This window comes from Salvelinus namaycush, chromosome 10 (assembly GCF_016432855.1).
Source record: "Salvelinus namaycush isolate Seneca chromosome 10, SaNama_1.0, whole genome shotgun sequence".
NCBI lineage: Eukaryota > Metazoa > Chordata > Actinopteri > Salmoniformes > Salmonidae > Salvelinus > Salvelinus namaycush.
The window spans coordinates 46,693,902-46,713,516 of record NC_052316.1 but is presented as its reverse complement, the minus strand read 5'-3'; the positions used below and the strand labels follow the sequence as shown (position 1 = coordinate 46,713,516).

The 19,615-nt window shown below is 48.0% G+C and overlaps 1 protein-coding gene across 1 annotated transcript in view; it reads right to left on the bottom strand.

Annotated features, from left to right (window-relative positions):
* LOC120055109 (espin-like protein) overlaps positions 1 to 17,814 on the bottom strand; it is a 46,509-nt gene extending 28,695 nt beyond the window's left edge. The window contains exons 1-2 of the mRNA XM_039003027.1: positions 17,094 to 17,814; positions 11,786 to 11,976 (exon numbers count right to left, since the gene is read on the bottom strand). Coding sequence (XP_038858955.1) covers positions 11,786 to 11,976; positions 17,094 to 17,396 — 494 coding nt within the window. The 5' untranslated portion in view covers positions 17,397 to 17,814. The remainder of the gene's footprint in view (positions 1 to 11,785; positions 11,977 to 17,093) is intronic.
* Positions 17,815 to 19,615: the final 1,801 nt, after the last annotated feature.

Sequence of the window (19,615 nt, the reverse complement as noted above, 5' to 3'; positions counted from 1 at the left end):
TTTTTACTATTTTCTACATTGTAGTATAATAGCGAAGACATCAAAACTATGATATAACAAATGGAATCGCAAAAGAAAGTGTTAAACAATCAAACTATTTGTCACATGCTCCAGGTACCTTAATTCTTACTTCCAAGCCCTTAATCACTATAGTTCTACAGTAATGTTAGTGCCAGATAATACAGTATGCTACAGTTATACAGTAATGTCAGTGCCAGATAATACAGTATGCTACAGTTATACAGTAATGTCAGTGCCAGATAATACAGTATGCTAGTTATACAGTAATGTTAGTGCCAGATAATACAGTATGCTACAGTTATACAGTAATGTCAGTGCCAGATAATACAGTATGCTACAGTTATACAGTAATGTTAGTACCAGATACAGTATGCTACAGTTCTACAGTAATGTTAGTGCCAGATAATACAGTATGCTACAGTTATACAGTAATGTTAGTGCCAGATAATACAGTATGCTACAGTTATACAGTAATGTTAGTGCCAGATAATACAGTATGCTAGTTATACAGTAATGTTAGTGCCAGATACAGTATGCTACAGTTCTACAGTAATGTTAGTGCCAGATACAGTATGCTACAGTTCTACAGTAATGTTAGTGCCAGATAATACAGTATGCTACAGTTCTACAGTAATGTTAGTGCCAGATACAGTATGCTACAGTTCTACAGTAATGTTAGTGCCAGATAATACAGCATGCTACAGTTCTACAGTAATGTTAGTGCCAGATAATACAGCATGCTACAGTTCTACAGTAATGTTCGTGCCAGATAATACAGCATGCTACAGTTCTACAGTAATGTTAGTGCCAGATAATACAGTATGCTACAGTTATACAGTAATGTTAGTGCCAGATAATACAGTATGCTACAGTTATACAGTAATGTTAGTACCAGACAATACAGTATGCTACAGTTATACAGTAATGTTAGTGCCAGATAATACAGCATGCTACAGTTATACAGTAATGTTAGTGCCAGATAATACAGTATGATACAGTTATACAGTAATGATAATGTTAGGTTAAGGACAGGTTAACCCTAAACTGCCCAAACCTGGCCCTAACCTGGCCTTAGCCTGTCCCTAACCTAACCAAACCATAGCCTTAACCCAACCTGGCACTAACCTGGTCCTAACCTCACCGAACCTGGCCCTAACCTCACCGAACCTGGCCCTAACCTGGCCTTAACCTCACCCAACCTGGCCTTAACCTCACCCAACCTGGCCTTAACCTCACCCAACCTGGCCTTAACCTCACCTAACCTGGCCTTAACCTCACCTAACCTGGCCTTAACCTCACCTAACCTGGCCTTAACCTCACCCAACCTGGCCTTAACGTCACCCAACCTGGCCTTAAAGTCACACAACCTGGCCTTAAAGTCACACAACCTGGCCCTAACCTCACCTAACCTGGCCCTAACCTCACCTAACCTGGCCCTAACCTCACCTAACCTGGCCCTAACCTCACCCAACCTGGCCTCAACCTCACCCAACCTGGCCTCAACCTCACCCAACCTGGCCTCAACCTCACCCAACCTGGCCTTAACCTCACCCAACCTGGCCTTAACCTCACCTAACCTGGCCTTAACCTCACCCAACCTGGCCTTAACCTCACCCAACCTGGCCTTAACCTCACCCAACCTGGCCTTAACCTCACCCAACCTGGCCTTAACCTCACCCAACCTGGCCTTAACCTCACCCAACCTGGCCTTAACCTCACCCAACCTGGCCCTAACCTCACCTAACCTGGCCCTAAACACACCCAACCTGGCCCTAAACACACCCAACCTGGCCCTAAACACACCCAACCTGGCCCTAAACACACCCAACCTGGCCCTAAACACACCCAACCTGGCCCTAAACACACCCAACCTGGCCCTAAACACACCCAACCTGGCCCTAAACACACCCAACCTGGCCCTAAACACACCCAACCTGGCCCTAACCTCACCCAACCTGGCCCTAAACACACCCAACCTGGCCCTAAACACACCCAACCTGGCCCTAACCTCACCTAACCTGGCCCTAACCTCACCTAACCTGGCCCTAACCTCACCTAACCTGGCCCTAACCTCACCTAACCTGGCCCTAACCTCACCTAACCTGGCCCTAACCTCACCTAACCTGGCCCTAACCTCACCCAACCTGGCCCTAACCTCACCCAACCTGGCCTTAACCTCACCCAACCTGGCCTTAACCTCACCCAACCTGGCCTTAACCTCACCCAACCTGGCCTTAACCTCACCCAACCTGGCCTTAACCTCACCCAACCTGGCCCTAAACTCACACAACCTGGCCCAAAACTCACACAACCTGGCCCTAACCTCACCTAACCTGGCCCTAAACACACCCAACCTGGCCCTAAACACACCCAACCTGGCCCTAAACACACCCAACCTGGCCCTAAACACACCCAACCTGGCCCTAAACACACCCAACCTGGCCCTAAACACACCCAACCTGGCCCTAAACACACCCAACCTGGCCCTAACCTCACCTAACCTGGCCCTAAACACACCCAACCTGGCCCTAAACACACCCAACCTGGCCCTAAACACACCTAACCTGGCCCTAACCTCACCTAACCTGGCCCTAACCTCACCTAACCTGGCCCTAAACACACCCAACCTGGCCCTAACCTCACCTAACCTGGCCCTAACCTCACCTAACCTGGCCCTAACCTGGCCCTAACCTCATCTAACCTGGCCCTAACCTCATCTAACCTGGCCCTAACCTCACCTAACCTGGCCCTAACCTCACCTAACCTGGCCCTAACCTCACCTAACCTGGCCCTAACCTCACCCCCTGAATGAAACAAAGTAGAGTGGTATGGTTGTCATGGTGCCATCACCCATCGTGTGTGAATCTCTGTGGGGTTTCGAGGTGGCTGACCTGGATAGGTCGTGTGTGTGTGTGTCCCATTGCCCTGGCGATCACATGTCAGCGGGGAAGAGTGAGAGGAGTCATGGGATACCCTGTGGTTACCTCTCTGGGTCAGGAGAGGCAGGGTCAGGGTTACCTCTCTGGGTCAGGTTAAGGTTAGGGTCAGGGTTACCTCTCTGGGTCAGGTTAAGGTTAGGGTCAGGGTTACCTCTCTGGGTCAGGTTAAGGTTAGGGTTATCTCTCTGGGTTGGTCAGGTTAAGGTTAGGGTCAGGGTTACCTCTCTGGGTCAGGTTAAGGTTAGGGTTATCTCTCTGGGTCGGTCAGGTTAAGGTTAGGGTTACCTCTCTGGGTCAGGTTAAGGGTAGGGTCAGGGTTAGGGTTACCTCTCTGGGTCAGGAGAGGCAGGGTAGGGTCAGGGTTAGGGTTACCGCTCTGGGTCAGGTTAAGGTTAGGGTCAGGGTTAGGGTTACCTCTCTGGGTCAGGATAAGGTTAGGGTTATTTCTGGGTCGGTCAGGTTAAGGTTAGGGTTACCTCTCTGGGTCAGGTTAAGGGTAGGGTCAGGGTTACCTCTCTGGGTCAGGTTAAGGTTAGGGTCAGGGTTAGGGTTACCTCTCTGGGTCAGGAGAGGCAGGGTAGGGTCAGGGTTAGGGTTACCTCTCTGGGTCAGGTTAAGGTTAGGGTCAGGGTTAAGATTACCTCTCTGGGTTAGGAGAGGCAGGTTAGGGTCGGGGTTAGGGTTACCTCTCTGGGTCAGGTTAAGGTTAGGGTCAGGGTTACCTCTCTGGGTCAGGTTAAGGTTAGGGTTATCTCTGGGTCGGTCAGGTTAAGGTTAGGGATACCTCTCTGGGTCAGGTTAAGGGTAGGGTCAGGGTTACCTCTCTGGGTCAGGTTAAGATTAGGGTCAGGGTTAGGGTTACCTCTCTGGGTCAGGAGAGGCAGGGTAGGGTCAGGGTTAGGGTTACCTCTCTGGGTCAGGTTAAGGTTAGGGTTACCTCTCTGGGTCAGGAGAGGCAGGGAAGGGTCAAGGTTAGGGTTACCTCTCTGGATCAGGTTAAGGTTAGGGTTACCTCTCTGGGTCAGGTTAAGGTTAGGGCTGGGGTTAGGGTTACCTCTCTGGGTCAGGTTAAGGTTAGGGTTACCTCTCTGGGTCAGGAGAGGCAGGGAAGGGTCAGGGTTACCTCTCTGGGTCAGGTTAAGGTTAGGGTTACCTCTCTGGATCAGGTTACGGTTAGGGTTACCTCTCTGGGTCAGGTTAAGGTTAGGATCAGGGTTAGGGTTACCTCTCTGGGTCAGGTTAGGGTCAGGGTTATCTATCTGGGTCAGGTTAGGGTTACCTCTCTGGGTCAGGTTAAGGTTAGGGTTACCTCTCTGGGTCAGGTTAACGTTAGGGTTACCTCTCTGGGTCAGGTTAAGGTTATCTCTCTGGGTCAGGTTAAGGTTACCTCTCTGGGTCAGGTTAAGGTTAGGGTTACCTCTCGGTCAGGTTAAGGTTTTAGGGTCAGGGTTACCTCTCTGGGTCAGGTTAAGGTTTATCTCTCTGGGTCAGGTTAAAGTTTTAGGGTCAGGGTCAGGGTTACCTCTCTGGGTCAGGTTAAGGTTATCTCTCTGGGTCAGGTTTTAGGGTTAGGGTTACCTATCTGGGTCAGGTTAAGGATTTAGGGTCAGGGTTAGGGTTACCTCTCTGGGTCAGGTTAAAGTTAGTGTTATATCTCTGGGTCAGGTTAAGGTTTTAGGGTTACCTATCTGGGTCAGGTTAAGGTTTTAGGGTCAGGGTTAGGGTTACCTCTCTGGGTCAGGTTAAAGTTAGTGTTATCTCTCTGGGTCAGGTTAAGGTTAGTGTTATCTCTCTGGGTCAGGTTAAGGTTTTAGGGTTCATCACGTCTTACCACCACTGCTTCCTGTTCAATCAACAAATACACGCTGGAAATGTACAAGTCACCTGTGTGCTCTAAAAGGATTAACTAATCATGAACACCCATCACCTCAGTAAGAACTAAAAGGATAAACTGCTACAGACATATATCTATCCTACCCTGTCTTTCTAAGGTCTTCGAAAGCCAAGTTAACAAACAGATTACCGACCATTTCGAATCCCACCGTACCTTCTCCGCTATGCAATCTGGTTTTAAGCTGGTCATGGGTGCACCTCAGCCACGCTCAAGGTCCTAAACGATATCATAACCGCCATCGATAAGAGACATTACTGTGCAGCCGTATTCATCGACCTGGCCAAGGCTTTCGACTCTGTCAATCACCACATTCTTATTGGCAGACTCGACAGCCTTGGTTTCTCAAATGATTGCCTCGCCTGGTTTACCAAGTTTGCCAGGTTAATCAGTGTGTCAAATCGGAGGGCCTGTTGTCCGGACCTCTGGCAGTCTCTATGGGGGTGCCACAGGGTTCAATTCTCGGGCCGACTCTCTTCTCTGTATACATCAATGATGCCGCTCTTGCTGCTGGTGAGTCTCTGATCCACCTCTACGCAGACGACACCATTCTGTATACTTCTGGCCCTTCTTTGGACACTGTGTTAACTAACCTCCAGACGAGCGTCAATGCCATACAACTCTCCTTCCGTGGCCTACAACTGCTCTTAAATGCAATTAAAACTAAATGCATGCTATTAAATCGATCACTGCCCGCACCTGCCCGCCCGTCCAGCATCACTACTCTGGACGGCTCTGACTTAGAATATGTGGACAACTACAAATACCTAGGTGTCTGGTTAGACTGTAAACTCTCCTTCCAGACTCACATTAAGCATCTCCAATCCAAAATTAAATCTAGAATCGGCTTCCTATTTCACAACAAAGCATCCTTCACTCATGCTGCCAAACATACCCTCGTAAAACTGGCCATCCTACTGATCCTCGACTTCGGCGATGTCATCTATAAAATACCCTCCAACACTCTACTCAACCAATTGGATGCAGTCTATCACAGTGCCATCCGTTTTGTCACCAAAGCCCCATATATTACCCACCACTGCAACCTGTGCACTCTCGTTGGTTGGCCCTCGCTTCGTACTCGTTGCCAAACCCACGGGCTACAGGTTATCTACAAGTCTCTGCTAGGTAAAGCGCCGCCTTATCTCAGGTCACTGGTCACCATAGCAGCACCCACTCGTAGCACGCGCTCCAGCAGGTATATTTCACTGGTCATCCCCAAAGCCAATTCCTCCTTTGGCCGTCTTTCCTTCCAGTTCTCTGCTGCCAATGACTGGAATGAACTACAAAAATCTCTGAAGCTGGAGACTCATATCTCACTCAATAGCTTTAAGCACCAGCTGTCAGAGCAGCTCACAGATCACTGCACCTGAACATAGCTCATCTGTAAACAGCCCATCTATCTACCTCATCCCCATACTGTATTTATTTATTTATCTTGCTCCTTTGCACCCCAGTATCTCTACTTGCACATTCATCTTCTGCACATCTACCATTCCAGTGTTTAATTGCTATATTGTAATTACTTCGCTACCATGGCCTATTTATTGCCTTAACTTACCATCATTTGCACATGCTGTATATAGATTTTTGTTTTCTTGTGTTCTACTGTATTATTGACTGTATGTTTTGTTTATTCCATGTGTAACTCTGTGTTGTTGTATGTGTCGAACTGCTTTGCTTTTTTTGGGCCAGGTCGCAGTTGTAAATGAGAACTTGTTCTCAACTAGCCTACCTGGTTAAATAAAATAAAAATTAAAAAAAAGGATAAACGAATCATGAACACCCATCACCTCTGTATGAACTCCAGCTCTGAACAGATATTAGTAAGGAATGAGGACCATATTCTCCACTATGACCACTGTAAGACCATGAGGACTATATTCTCCACTATGACCACTAAGACAATGAGGACTATATTCTCCACTATGACCACTGTAAGACAATGAGGACTATATTCTCCACTATAAAACAATGAGGACTATATTCTCCACTATAAAACAATGAGGACTATATTCTCCACTATGACCACTGTAAAACAATGAGGACTATATTCTCCACTATGACCACTGTAAGACAATGGGGACTATATTCTCCACTATAAGACTATATTCTCCACTATGACCACTAAGACAATGAGGACTATATTCTCCACTATGACCACTGTAAGACAATGAGGACTATATTCTCCACTATGACCACTGTAAGACAATGAGGACTATATTCTCCACTATAAGACAATGAGGACTATATTCTCCACTATGACCCCTGGAAGACAATGAGGACTATATTCTCCACTATAAGACAATGAGGACTATATTCTCCACTATAAAACAATGAGGACTATATTCTCCACTATAAAACAATGAGGACTATATTCTCCACTATGACCACTGTAAAACAATGAGGACTATATTCTCCACTATGACCACTGTAAGACAATGGGGACTATATTCTCCACTATAAGACTATATTCTCCACTATGACCACTGTAAGACAATGAGGACTATATTCTCCACTATAAGACAATGAGGACTATATTCTCCACTATGACCACTGTAAAACAATGAGGACTATATTCTCCACTATGACCACTGTAAAACAATGAGGACTATATTCTCCACTATAAGACAATGAGGACATTATCCTCCACTATGACCACTGTAAGTCAATGGGGACTATATTCTCCACTATAAGACAATGCGAACTATATTCTCCACTATGACCACTGTAAGACAGTGAGGACAAAATTCTCCACTATGACCACTGTAAGACAATGAGGACTATATTCTCCACTGTAAAACAATGAGGACTATATTCTTCACTATGACCACTGTAAGTCAATGAGGACTATATTCTCCACTATAAGACAATGCAAACTATATTCTCCACTATGACCACTGTAAGACAATGAGGACATTATTCTCCACTATGATCACTGTAAGACAATGAGGACATTATTCTCCACTATGACCACTGTAAGACAATGAGGACATTATTCTCCACTATGACCACTGTAAGACAATGAGGACTAAATTCTCCAATATGACCACTGTAAGGCAATGAGGACTATATTCTCCACTATGACCACTGTAAGACAATGAGGACTATATTCTCCACTATAGGGCAATGAGGACTATATTCTCCACTATGACCCCTGGAAGACAATGAGGACTATATTCTCCACTATGACCACTGTAAAACAATGAGGACTATATTCTCCACTATAAGATAATGAGGACTATATTCTCCACTATAAAACAATGAGGACTATATTCTCCTCTATAAAACAATGAGGACTATATTCTCCACTATGACCACTGTAAAACAATGAGGACTATATTCTCCACTATGACCACTGTAAAACAATGAGGACTATATTCTCCACTATGACCACTGTAAAACAATGAGGACTATATTCTCCACTATGACCACTGTAAAACAATGAGGACTATATTCTCCACTATGACCACTGTAAGACAATGAGGACTATATTCTCCACTATAAGACAATGAGGACTATATTCTCCACTATGACCACTGTAAAACAATGAGGACTATATTCTCCACTATGACCACTGTAAAACAATGAGGACTATATTCTCCACTATGACCACTGTAAGACAATGAGGACTATATTCTCCACTATAAGACAATGAGGACTATATTCTCCACTATGACCACTGTAAAACAATGAGGACTATATTCTCCACTATGACCACTGTAAAACAATGAGGACTATATTCTCCACTATAAGACAATGAGGACATTATCCTCCACTATGACCACTGTAAGACAATGAGGACTATATTCTCCACTATAGGACTATATTCTCCACTATGACCACTGTAAGACAATGAGGACTATATTCTCCACTATGACCACTGTAAAACAATGAGGACTATATTCTCCACTATGACCACTGTAAGTCAATGAGGACTATATTCTCCACTATAGGACTATATTCTCCACTATGACCACTGTAAGACAATGAGGACTATATTCTCCACTATGAGCACTGTAAGACAATGACTACTATATTCTCCACTATGGCCACTGTAAAACAATGAGGACTATATTCTCCACTATGACCACTGTAAAACAATGAGGCCTATATTCTCCACTATAGGACTATATTCTCCACTATGACCACTGTAAATCAATGAGGACTATATTCTCCACTATGACCACTGTAAGTCAATGGGGACTATATTCTCCACTATGACCACTATAAGACAATGCGAACTATATTCTCCACTATGACCACTGTAAGACAATGAGGACAAAATTCTCCACTATGACCACTGTAAGACAATGAGGACTATATTCTCCACTATGACCACTGTAAAACAATGAGGACTATATTCTCCACTATAAGACAATGAGGACATTATCCTCCACTATGACCACTGTAAAACAATGAGGACTATATTCTCCACTATGACCACTGTAAAACAATGAGGACTATATTCTCCACTATGACCACTGTAAGTCAATGGGGACTATATTCTCCACTATAAGACTATATTCTCCACTATGACCACTGTAAGTCAATGAGGACTATATTCTCCACTATAAGACAATGCAAACTATATTCTCCACTATGACCACTGTAAAACAATGAGGACTATATTCTCCACTATGACCACTGTAAGACAATGAGGACTATATTCTCCACTGTAAAACAATGAGGACTATATTCTTCACTATGACCACTGTAAGTCAATGAGGACTATATTCTCCACTATAAGACAATGCAAACTATATTCTCCACTATGACCACTGTAAGACAATGAGGACATTATTCTCCACTATGATCACTGTAAGACAATGAGGACATTATTCTCCACTATGACCACTGTAAGACAATGAGGACATTATTCTCCACTATGACCACTGTAAGACAATGAGGACTATATTCTCCACTATGACCACTGTAAGGCAATGAGGACTATATTCTCCACTATGACCACTGTAAGACAATGAGGACTATATTCTCCACTATAGGGCAATGAGGACTATATTCTCCACTATGACCCCTGGAAGACAATGAGGACTATATTCTCCACTATGACCACTGTAAAACAATGAGGACTATATTCTCCACTATAAGACAATGAGGACTATATTCTCCACTATAAAACAATGAGGACTATATTCTCCTCTATAAAACAATGAGGACTATATTCTCCACTATAAGACAATGAGGACTATATTCTCCACTATGACCACTGTAAAACAATGAGGACTATATTCTCCACTATGACCACTGTAAAACAATGAGGACTATATTCTCCACTATGACCACTAAGACAATGAGGACTATATTCTCCACTATAAGACAATGAGGACTATATTCTCCACTATGACCACTGTAAAACAATGAGGACTATATTCTCCACTATGACCACTGTAAAACAATGAGGACTATATTCTCCACTATAAGACAATGAGGACATTATCCTCCACTATGACCACTGTAAGACAATGAGGACTATATTCTCCACTATATGACTATATTCTCCACTATGACCACTGTAAGACAATGAGGACTATATTCTCCACTATGACCACTGTAAAACAATGAGGACTATATTCTCCACTATGACCACTGTAAGTCAATGGGGACTATATTCTCCACTATAAGACAATGCGAACTATATTCTCCACTATGACCACTGTAAGACAGTGAGGACAAAATTCTCCACTATGACCACTGTAAGACAATGAGGACTATATTCTCCACTATGACCACTGTAAAACAATGAGGACTATATTCTCCACTATGACCACTGTAAGTCAATGAGGACTATATTCTCCACTATGACCACTGTAAAACAATGAGGCCTATATTCTCCACTATAGGACTATATTCTCCACTATGACCACTGTAAATCAATGAGGACTATATTCTCCACTATGACCACTGTAAAACAATGAGGACTATATTCTCCACTATAAGACAATGAGGACATTATCCTCCACTATGACCACTGTAAGACAATGAGGACTATATTCTCCACTATAGGACTATATTCTCCACTATGACCACTGTAAGACAATGAGGACTATATTCTCCACTATAGGACTATATTCTCCACTATGACCACTATAAGACAATGCGAACTATATTCTCCACTATGACCACTGTAAGACAATGAGGACAAAATTCTCCACTATGACCACTGTAAGACAATGAGGACTATATTCTCCACTATGACCACTGTAAAACAATGAGGACTATATTCTCCACTATAAGACAATGAGGACATTATCCTCCACTATGACCACTGTAAGACAATGAGGACTATATTCTCCACTATATGACTATATTCTCCACTATGACCACTGTAAGTCAATGGGGACTATATTCTCCACTATAAGACAATGCGAACTATATTCTCCACTATGACCACTGTAAGACAATGAGGACAAAATTCTCCACTATGACCACTGTAAAACAATGAGGACTATATTCTCCACTGTAAGACAATGAGGACTATATTCTCCACTATGACCACTGTAAGTCAATGAGGACTATATTCTCCACTATGGGACTATATTCTCCACTATGACCACTGTAAAACAATGAGGACTATATTCTCCACTATGACCACTGTAAGACAATGAGGACTATATTCTCCACTATGACCACTGTAAGGCAATGAGGACTATATTCTCCACTATATTCTCCACTATGACCACTGTAAGACAATGAGGACAATATTCTCCACTATGACCACTGTAAAACAATGAGGACTATATTCTCCACTATATTCTCCACTATGACCACTGTAAGACAATGAGGACAATATTCTCCACTATAGGACTATATTCTCCACTATGACCACTGTAAGACAAGCAGTGACAACCATCAACATACTGACTGGATGGAGGTGTAACAGTCCATACATGGTGTTCATCTTTGGTCCTACCCAGGTGCTTGGTGAACCAGTAGTTTCAGACAGGTGAGGTCTCCCTTGGCAGCAGCGTAATGGGCGGGGACTGCCCCGCAGTCTGTCGTCTCCTCGGCAACGCTACCAACCAACAGCAGCCAATGGACGACCTCCACCCGTCCGAACCGAGCTGCGAGATGGAGCGCTGTGGCCCCAGCTGCATCCTGGTCCTACAAAACAGCCACAGCTTCAATTAAGATCAGTATTAGACCCTTAAAAAGACATACATTATCATCTTTATAATGCGTTATATTAAAAGGCATTATAATGCATTATACACCTTTAAGTACAGTGTTACCAAGTTCTTTAAAACGTGTACATCTACGCATACAACCATAGATGTGCTTACATACTATAATATATTAGGTCTGGAAAACAAACAAAAAAACAGACCCAGAGATCTATTCATAATGGTACTACTGTATGAACACAGAGCACAAGACATGTTATGAAAATCCAACCTGAGAAAGCCATCATATTATGACATCATTACAAGAACATAATCCTATTGGGTCAACTGTCTGAACACCCCTATTGGCATATGAACATCTATCAAACCTAAAAAAAAAAAAAGCTTACAGATCACTTACTCACACCCCTAGGAGTTGAGTACAGGATAATCTGATGAATGCATCTTCAATCATGTAAGGGAATGTTCATTAACGATTTAAAGATCGTATTGCCCTTTTCACCTTCCGTTACGAAGCACAATAAGCTGGAGCAATACAGGTGCCCTCTAATGGAAATACCACCAACTTAGAAAAATTGTTATCACTGGTCTGAACGATAACAAGGACCTCTGAACCTGTTCTTTAACTTGGAGCAGCTGTATTTAAATGAGATCAAGAGGTCGGTGAGGTTGAGACGGGACGGTTTGAGTTAGTGTGAGAAATAACTGAAGTACAACCTATGAGGAGGTTGAGTTATACACTACTGTGAACAAACACATTTGTGAACAAACACATTTTTTTAGGAGGGAGTGAGAGACGGGGGAGAGAACGAGAGAAAGAGAGAGAGAGAGACAGGGAGAGAGCGAGAGAAAGAGAGAGAGACGGGTGAAAGACAGAAAGAGAGATGGGGAGAGAGCGAGAGAAAGAGATGGGGGAGAGAGCGAGAGAGAGACGGGGGAGAGAGCGAGAGAAAGAGAGAGAGATGGGTGAAAGACAGAAAGAGAGATGGGGAGAGAGCGAGAGAAAGAGAGAGAGACGGGGGAGAGAGCGAGAGAAAGAGAGACAGGGGAGAGAGCGAGAGAAAGAGAGACGGGGGAGAGAGCGAGAGAAAGAGAGACGGGGGAGAGAGCGAGAGAAAGAGAGACGGGGGAGAGAGCGAGAGAAAGAGAGACGGGGGAGAGAGCGAGAGAAAGAGAGACGGGGGAGAGAGCGAGAGAAAGAGAGACGGGGGAGAGAGCGAGAGAAAGAGAGACGGGGGAGCGAGCGAGAGAAAGAGAGACGGGGGAGCGAGCGAGAGAAAGAGAGACGGGGGAGCGAGCGAGAGAAAGAGAGACGGGGGAGCGAGCGAGAGAAAGAGAGACGGGGGAGCGAGCGAGAGAAAGAGAGACGGGGGAGCGAGCGAGAGAAAGAGAGACGGGGGAGCGAGCGAGAGAAAGAGAGACGGGGGAGCGAGCGAGAGAAAGAGAGACGGGGGAGCGAGCGAGAGAAAGAGAGACGGGGGAGCGAGCGAGAGAAAGAGAGACGGGGGAGAGAGCGAGAGAAAGAGAGACGGGGGAGAGAGCGAGAGAAAGAGAGACGGGGGAGAGAGCGAGAGAAAGAGAGACAGGGGAGAGAGCGAGAGAAAGAGAGACGGGGGAGAGAGCGAGAGAAAGAGAGACAGGGGAGAGAGCGAGAGAGAAAGATATAACCCATTATCCTAGTCATTATAGAGTTCTACAGGACAACAAAGACATGGGCACGAGTAATGACAACACAGCAGCTAGGGACTCTTCATCTGTAAAGGAACTCCACCTTTCATTAAGCAAGCGTCTATTTTAAGAACACGGTTATTAAGAGAGAGAGAGACGGGGGAGAGAGAGAGACGGGGGAGAGAGAGAGAGAGACGGGGGAGAGAGAGAGAGAGACGGGGGAGAGAGAGAGAGAGAGACGGGGGAGAGAGCGAGAGACAGGGGAGAGAGAGAGAGAGAGACAGGGGAGAGAGATGGGGGAGAGAGAGACGGGGGAGAGAGAGAGAGAGAGACGGGGGAGAGAGATGGGGGAGAGAGAGAGACAGGGGAGAGAGAGAGAGAGAGACGGGGGAGAGAGATGGGGGAGAGAGAGAGACGGGGGAGAGAGAGAGAGAGAGAGAGAGAGAGACGGGGGAGAGAGATGGGGGAGAGAGAGAGAGACGGGGGAGAGAGAGAGAGAGAGAGAGAGAGAGAGACGGGGGAGAGAGAGAGAGAGAGAGAGAGAGACGGGGGAGAGAGAGAGAGAGAGAGAGAGACGGGGGAGAGAGAGACAGGGGAGAGAGAGAGAGAGAGACAGGGGAGAGAGATGGGGGGAGAGAGAGAGAGACAGGGGAGAGAGATGGGGGGAGAGAGAGAGACGGGGGAGAGAGATGGGGGAGAGAGAGAGAGAGACGGGGGAGAGAGATGGGGGAGAGAGACGGGGGAGAGAGCGAGAGAGAGACGGGGGAGAGAGATGGGGGAGAGAGAGACGGGGGGGAGAGCGAGAGAGAGAGAGAGAGAGACGGGGGAGAGAGCGAGAGAGAGAGAGACGGGGGAGAGAGCGAGAGAAAGAGAGACGGGGGAGAGAGCGAGAGAGAGAGAGACGGGGGAGAGAGCGAGAGAAAGAGAGACGGGGGAGAGAGCGAGAGAGAGAGAGACGGGGGAGAGAGCGAGAGAGAGAGAGACGGGGGAGAGAGCGAGAGAGAGAGAGACGGGGGAGAGAGCGAGAGGGAGAGAGAGCGAGAGAAAGAGAGACGGGGGAGAGAGCGAGAGAAAGAGAGACGGGGGAGAGAGCGAGAGAAAGAGAGACGGGGGAGAGAGCGAGAGAAAGAGAGACGGGGGAGAGAGCGAGAGAAAGAGAGACGGGGGAGAGAGCGAGAGAAAGAGAGACGGGGGAGAGAGCGAGAGAAAGAGAGACGGGGGAGAGAGCGAGAGAAAGAGAGACGGGGGAGAGAGCGAGAGAAAGAGAGACGGGGGAGAGAGCGAGAGAAAGAGAGACGGGGGAGAGAGCGAGAGAAAGAGAGACGGGGGAGAGAGCGAGAGAAAGAGAGACGGGGGAGAGAGCGAGAGAAAGAGAGACGGGGGAGAGAGCGAGAGAAAGAGAGACGGGGGAGAGAGCGAGAGAAAGAGAGACGGGGGAGAGAGCGAGAGAAAGAGAGACAGGGGAGAGAGCGAGAGAGAAAGATATAACCCATTATCCTAGTCATTATAGAGTTCTACAGGACAACAAAGACATGGGCACGAGTAATGACAACACAGCAGCTAGGGACTCTTCATCTGTAAAGGAACTCCACCTTTCATTAAGCAAGCGTCTATTTTAAGAACACGGTTATTAAGAGAGAGAGAGACGGGGGAGAGAGATGGGGGAGAGAGAGAGAGACGGGGGAGAGAGAGAGAGAGAGACGGAGGAGAGAGCGAGAGACAGGGGAGAGAGAGAGAGAGACAGGGGAGAGAGATGGGGGGAGAGAGAGAGAGAGAGGGGAGAGAGAGAGAGAGACAGGGGAGAGAGAGAGAGACGGGGGAGAGAGAGAGAGAGAGACGGGGGAGAGAGAGAGAGAGAGACGGGGGAGAGAGAGAGAGAGGGGAGAGAGAGAGAGAGACAGGGGAGAGAGGGAGGGGAGAGAGATATAGGGAGAGAGAGACATGGGAGAGAGAGAGACAGGGGAGAGGGAGAGAGAGGGGAGAGAGAGAGACAGGGGAGAGAGAGAGACAGGGGAGAGAGAGAGACAGGGGAGAGAGAGAGACAGGGGAGAGAGAGAGACAGGGGAGAGAGATGGGGGGAGAGAGCGAGAGACAGGGGAGAGAGAGAGAGAGACAGGGGAGAGAGATGGGGGAGAGAGAGAGAGACGGGGGGAGAGAGAGACGGGGGGGAGAGAGAGAGAGACGGGGGGGAGAGAGAGAGAGACGGGGGGGAGAGAGAGAGAGACGGGGGGGAGAGAGAGAGAGACGGGGGGGAGAGAGAGAGAGACGGGGAGAGAGAGAGAGAAGGTGGGGGAGAGAGAGAGAGACGGGGGAGAGAGAGAGAGACGGGGGAGAGAGAGAGAGACGGGGGAGAGAGAGAGAGAGACGGGGAGAGAGAGAGAGAGACGGGGGAGAGAGAGAGAGAGAGACGGGGGAGAGAGAGAGAGAGACGGGGGAGAGAGAGAGAGAGACGGGGAGAGAGAGAGAGAGAGACGGGGGAGAGAGAGAGAGAGAGAGAGACGGGGGAGAGAGAGAGAGAGACGGGGGAGAGAGAGAGAGACACGGGGGAGAGAGAGAGAGAGACGGGGGAGAGAGCGAGAGAGACGGGGGAGAGAGCGAGAGAGACGGGGGAGAGAGCGAGAGAGACGGGGGAGAGAGCGAGAGAGACGGGGGAGAGAGCGAGAGACGGAGGAGAGAGAGAGAGACGGGGAGAGAGAGAGAGACGGGGGAGAGAGAGAGAGACGGGGGAGAGAGAGAGAGACGGGGGAGAGAGAGAGAGAGACGGGGGAGAGAGAGAGAGAGACGGGGGAGAGAGAGAGAGAGACGGGGGAGAGAGAGAGAGACGGGGGAGAGAGAGAGAGACGGGCCAGGAGAGAGCGAGAGACGGGCCAGGAGAGAGCGAGAGACGGGCCAGGAGAGAGCGAGAGACGGGCCAGGAGAGAGCGAGAGACGGGCCAGGAGAGAGCGAGAGACGGGCCAGGAGAGAGCGAGAGAGACGGGGGAGAGAGCGAGAGAGAGAGAGAGAGAGTCAGAAGCCGGCCAACAGTCAGAAGCCAGGTGACTTTGGGTTAGTGTTTACATGCAGTGCAGTCTGATGGTTAAACATCACATTCATGAGGCACAACATGTGCAGTGAATGAGACAAGACCCCTGGGAAGTCCAGGTACCATGGACTCATCTAAACTGCTCTTCACGCTGCTCCGTATAAACCAAGTACTGTTGCCCTGATACATGGCTGCTGGCTAGACGCCATAGGAGTCAACAGCCACGTATCTCCATCTCTCTCTAGTCCCATCAGTGTCTCAACCAGCCTCACCACTATGTTGTAACTCTCTGGTCTACCCTCAGTAACACAGGTGGAAATATTTGTTATTTCAGGCTCACCTCTATATTGTAACTCTGGTCTATCCTCAGTAACACAGGTGGAATTATTTGTTATTTCAGGCTCACCTCTATATTGCAGCCCCCTTGGTCTACTAGCCACTGCAGTTCCCGGGCGTGGCCTGTAGCGGCAGCGTCGTGGGCGGGCGTGGCTCTGTTCAGGGCCCGGGCGTCGGCCGCCAGCCCCACCTCCACCACCAGGTAGCGCAGACATTCCAGGCGGCCGCAGCGAGCGGCGTGGTGCACCGGGCCTGCCCCCTGGGCGTCTGTGATGGAGGCTGAGACCGTGAGGCACCCAGAGGAGGACAGCTTCCTCAGGGCTGAGAGATCGCCTGCCCGGGCTGCCTGGATCACCCGGTGTAGCACCATCATACATCCACACCTGGCTGATGGCTGGCCCACGGTAGTCTCTCTCCAATTCTGGCTCTGACAGGTGGCTGTTACACAAATAACATGGACCTGGACCCACGCCTGTTGCCTGGCCTACAGTAGTCTCTCTCTGGCTCTGGCTGTCGCTGTCGTCGAGTGTCTTTCTGGCTCTGCCGGGTGTCTTTCTGGCTCTGCCGGGTGGCTGTGGTGCAAAGGTAAGCTGGAGCTGGAGCTCTCTCCCGATCACGGCAACTTAGCCTGATCACACACACACACACAAAGGCACACTGAAACACACACACAAAGGCACACTCGAACACACACACTCACAGTCGCATACAAACACACATACAGCCACACATGAATACACACAAAGGCACACTCGATCACACACACACACCGAGCCTCCTCCCTGCCAGGAGCCCACGGGAAAGTGACACCATGGGAGCAGCTGGCCAGCAGGCAGGGCTGAGAGGGAGGGAGGAGGGAGGGAGGGGAGAGCGTCATGGCGGCCCAGGGAGGGATAGAGAGAAAGAGGGTAATAGTGGCCCAGTGAGGGAGGGAGGGTAAACGCTTTTACCCCCAGGGAGGGTTACAGCGGCCCAGGGAGGGAGGGAGGGAGGGAGGGTAAAAGCGGCCCAGTGAGGGAGGGAGGGAGGGTAAAAGCGGCCCAGTGAGGGAGGGAGGGACAGAGGGTCACAGCGGCCCAGGGAGGGAGGGAGGGAGGGTCAGAGGGACCCAGGGAGGGAGGGAGGGACCGAGGGTTATAGCAGCCCAGGGAGGGAGTGACAGAGGGTCATAGCAACCCAGGGAGGAAGGGAGGGAGGGACAGAGGGTTATAGCGGTCCAGTGAGGGAGGGAGGGACAGAGAGTCATAACGGCCTAGAGACCTAAAAAGATCATGAAAGACAGGTTGAAGGAACAAAGGTCCACCTTTCACAGCCTAGCACTTCCCTTTGTGCTGGGCTGAACACATGCTGCCACACGCTCCCATGCTTCACTGAAGACAGGGGATCGAGACCCAAATGGCACCCCTATTCCATATGTAGTGCACTACTTTTGAACAGGGCCCTATGGGGTTAGGCTTACCCTAGTCCAAGATGTACTCTTAAGGAGCCTGCTGTTACTCCTTAACTCCATAAGGTCCAAGGACCTTCTATGTTACAGAGGTAGACTGCATTTACAGTATACACAGAGGTAGACTGGCTCTGGCAGCCAAAACAGTAAAATACTCGATCTAAACGTGAATCAATTCTCAATTGCGATACGATTTTAGAAACGTAAAGCCCTTTACTTTAATATCACATCAAACTAATGCAAAATATACACTTACTGTACACAGTTTTAACCAGGTGACAGTACTTTTCAGTCAACACGATTCTAGCGGCCTTCTTCGATTACACACAGGTGTTCAGAGCATGCTAGATAGCTAATTACCACAGGTGTTCAGAGCATGCTAGATAGCTAATTACCACAGGTGTTCAGAGCATGCTAGATAGGTAATAACCACAGGTGTTCAGAGCATGCTAGATAGCTAATTACCACAGGTGTTCAGAGCATGCTAGATAGGTAATAACCACAGGTGTTCAGAGCATGCTAGATAGCTAATTACCACAGGTGTTCAGAGCATGCTAGATAGCTAATTACCACAGGTGTTTAGACATGCTAGATAGGTAATAACCACAGGTGTTCAGAGCATGCTAGATAGCTAATTACCACAGGTGTTTAGACATGCTAGATAGGTAATAACCACAGGTGTTCAGAGCATGCTAGATAGCTAATTACCACAGGTGTACAGAGAAGCATAGATAGCTAATTACCACAGGTGTTCAGAGCATGCTAGTGTAACAGTATAACTTTAGACCGTCCCCTCGACCCGGGCGCGAACCAGGGACCCTCTGCACACATCAACAACAGTCACCCACGAAGCGTCGTTACCCATCGCTCCACAAAGGCTAGGGGCCCTGGTCAAAAGTAGTGCACTATATAGGGAATATGGTGCCATTTGGGACACTTACGGAGGGGACGGAGGGAGCATGGTGTAACGGGAGAATTCCCCGTCGACGAGATGAAGGGGATACACCTGCATTCTACACCTGCTTTGCTTCTACACCTGCTTTGCTTCTACACCTGCTTTGCTTCTACACCTGCTTTGCTTCTACACCTGCTTTGCTTCTACACCTGCATTGCTTCTACACCTTCTACACCTGCATTGCTTGCTG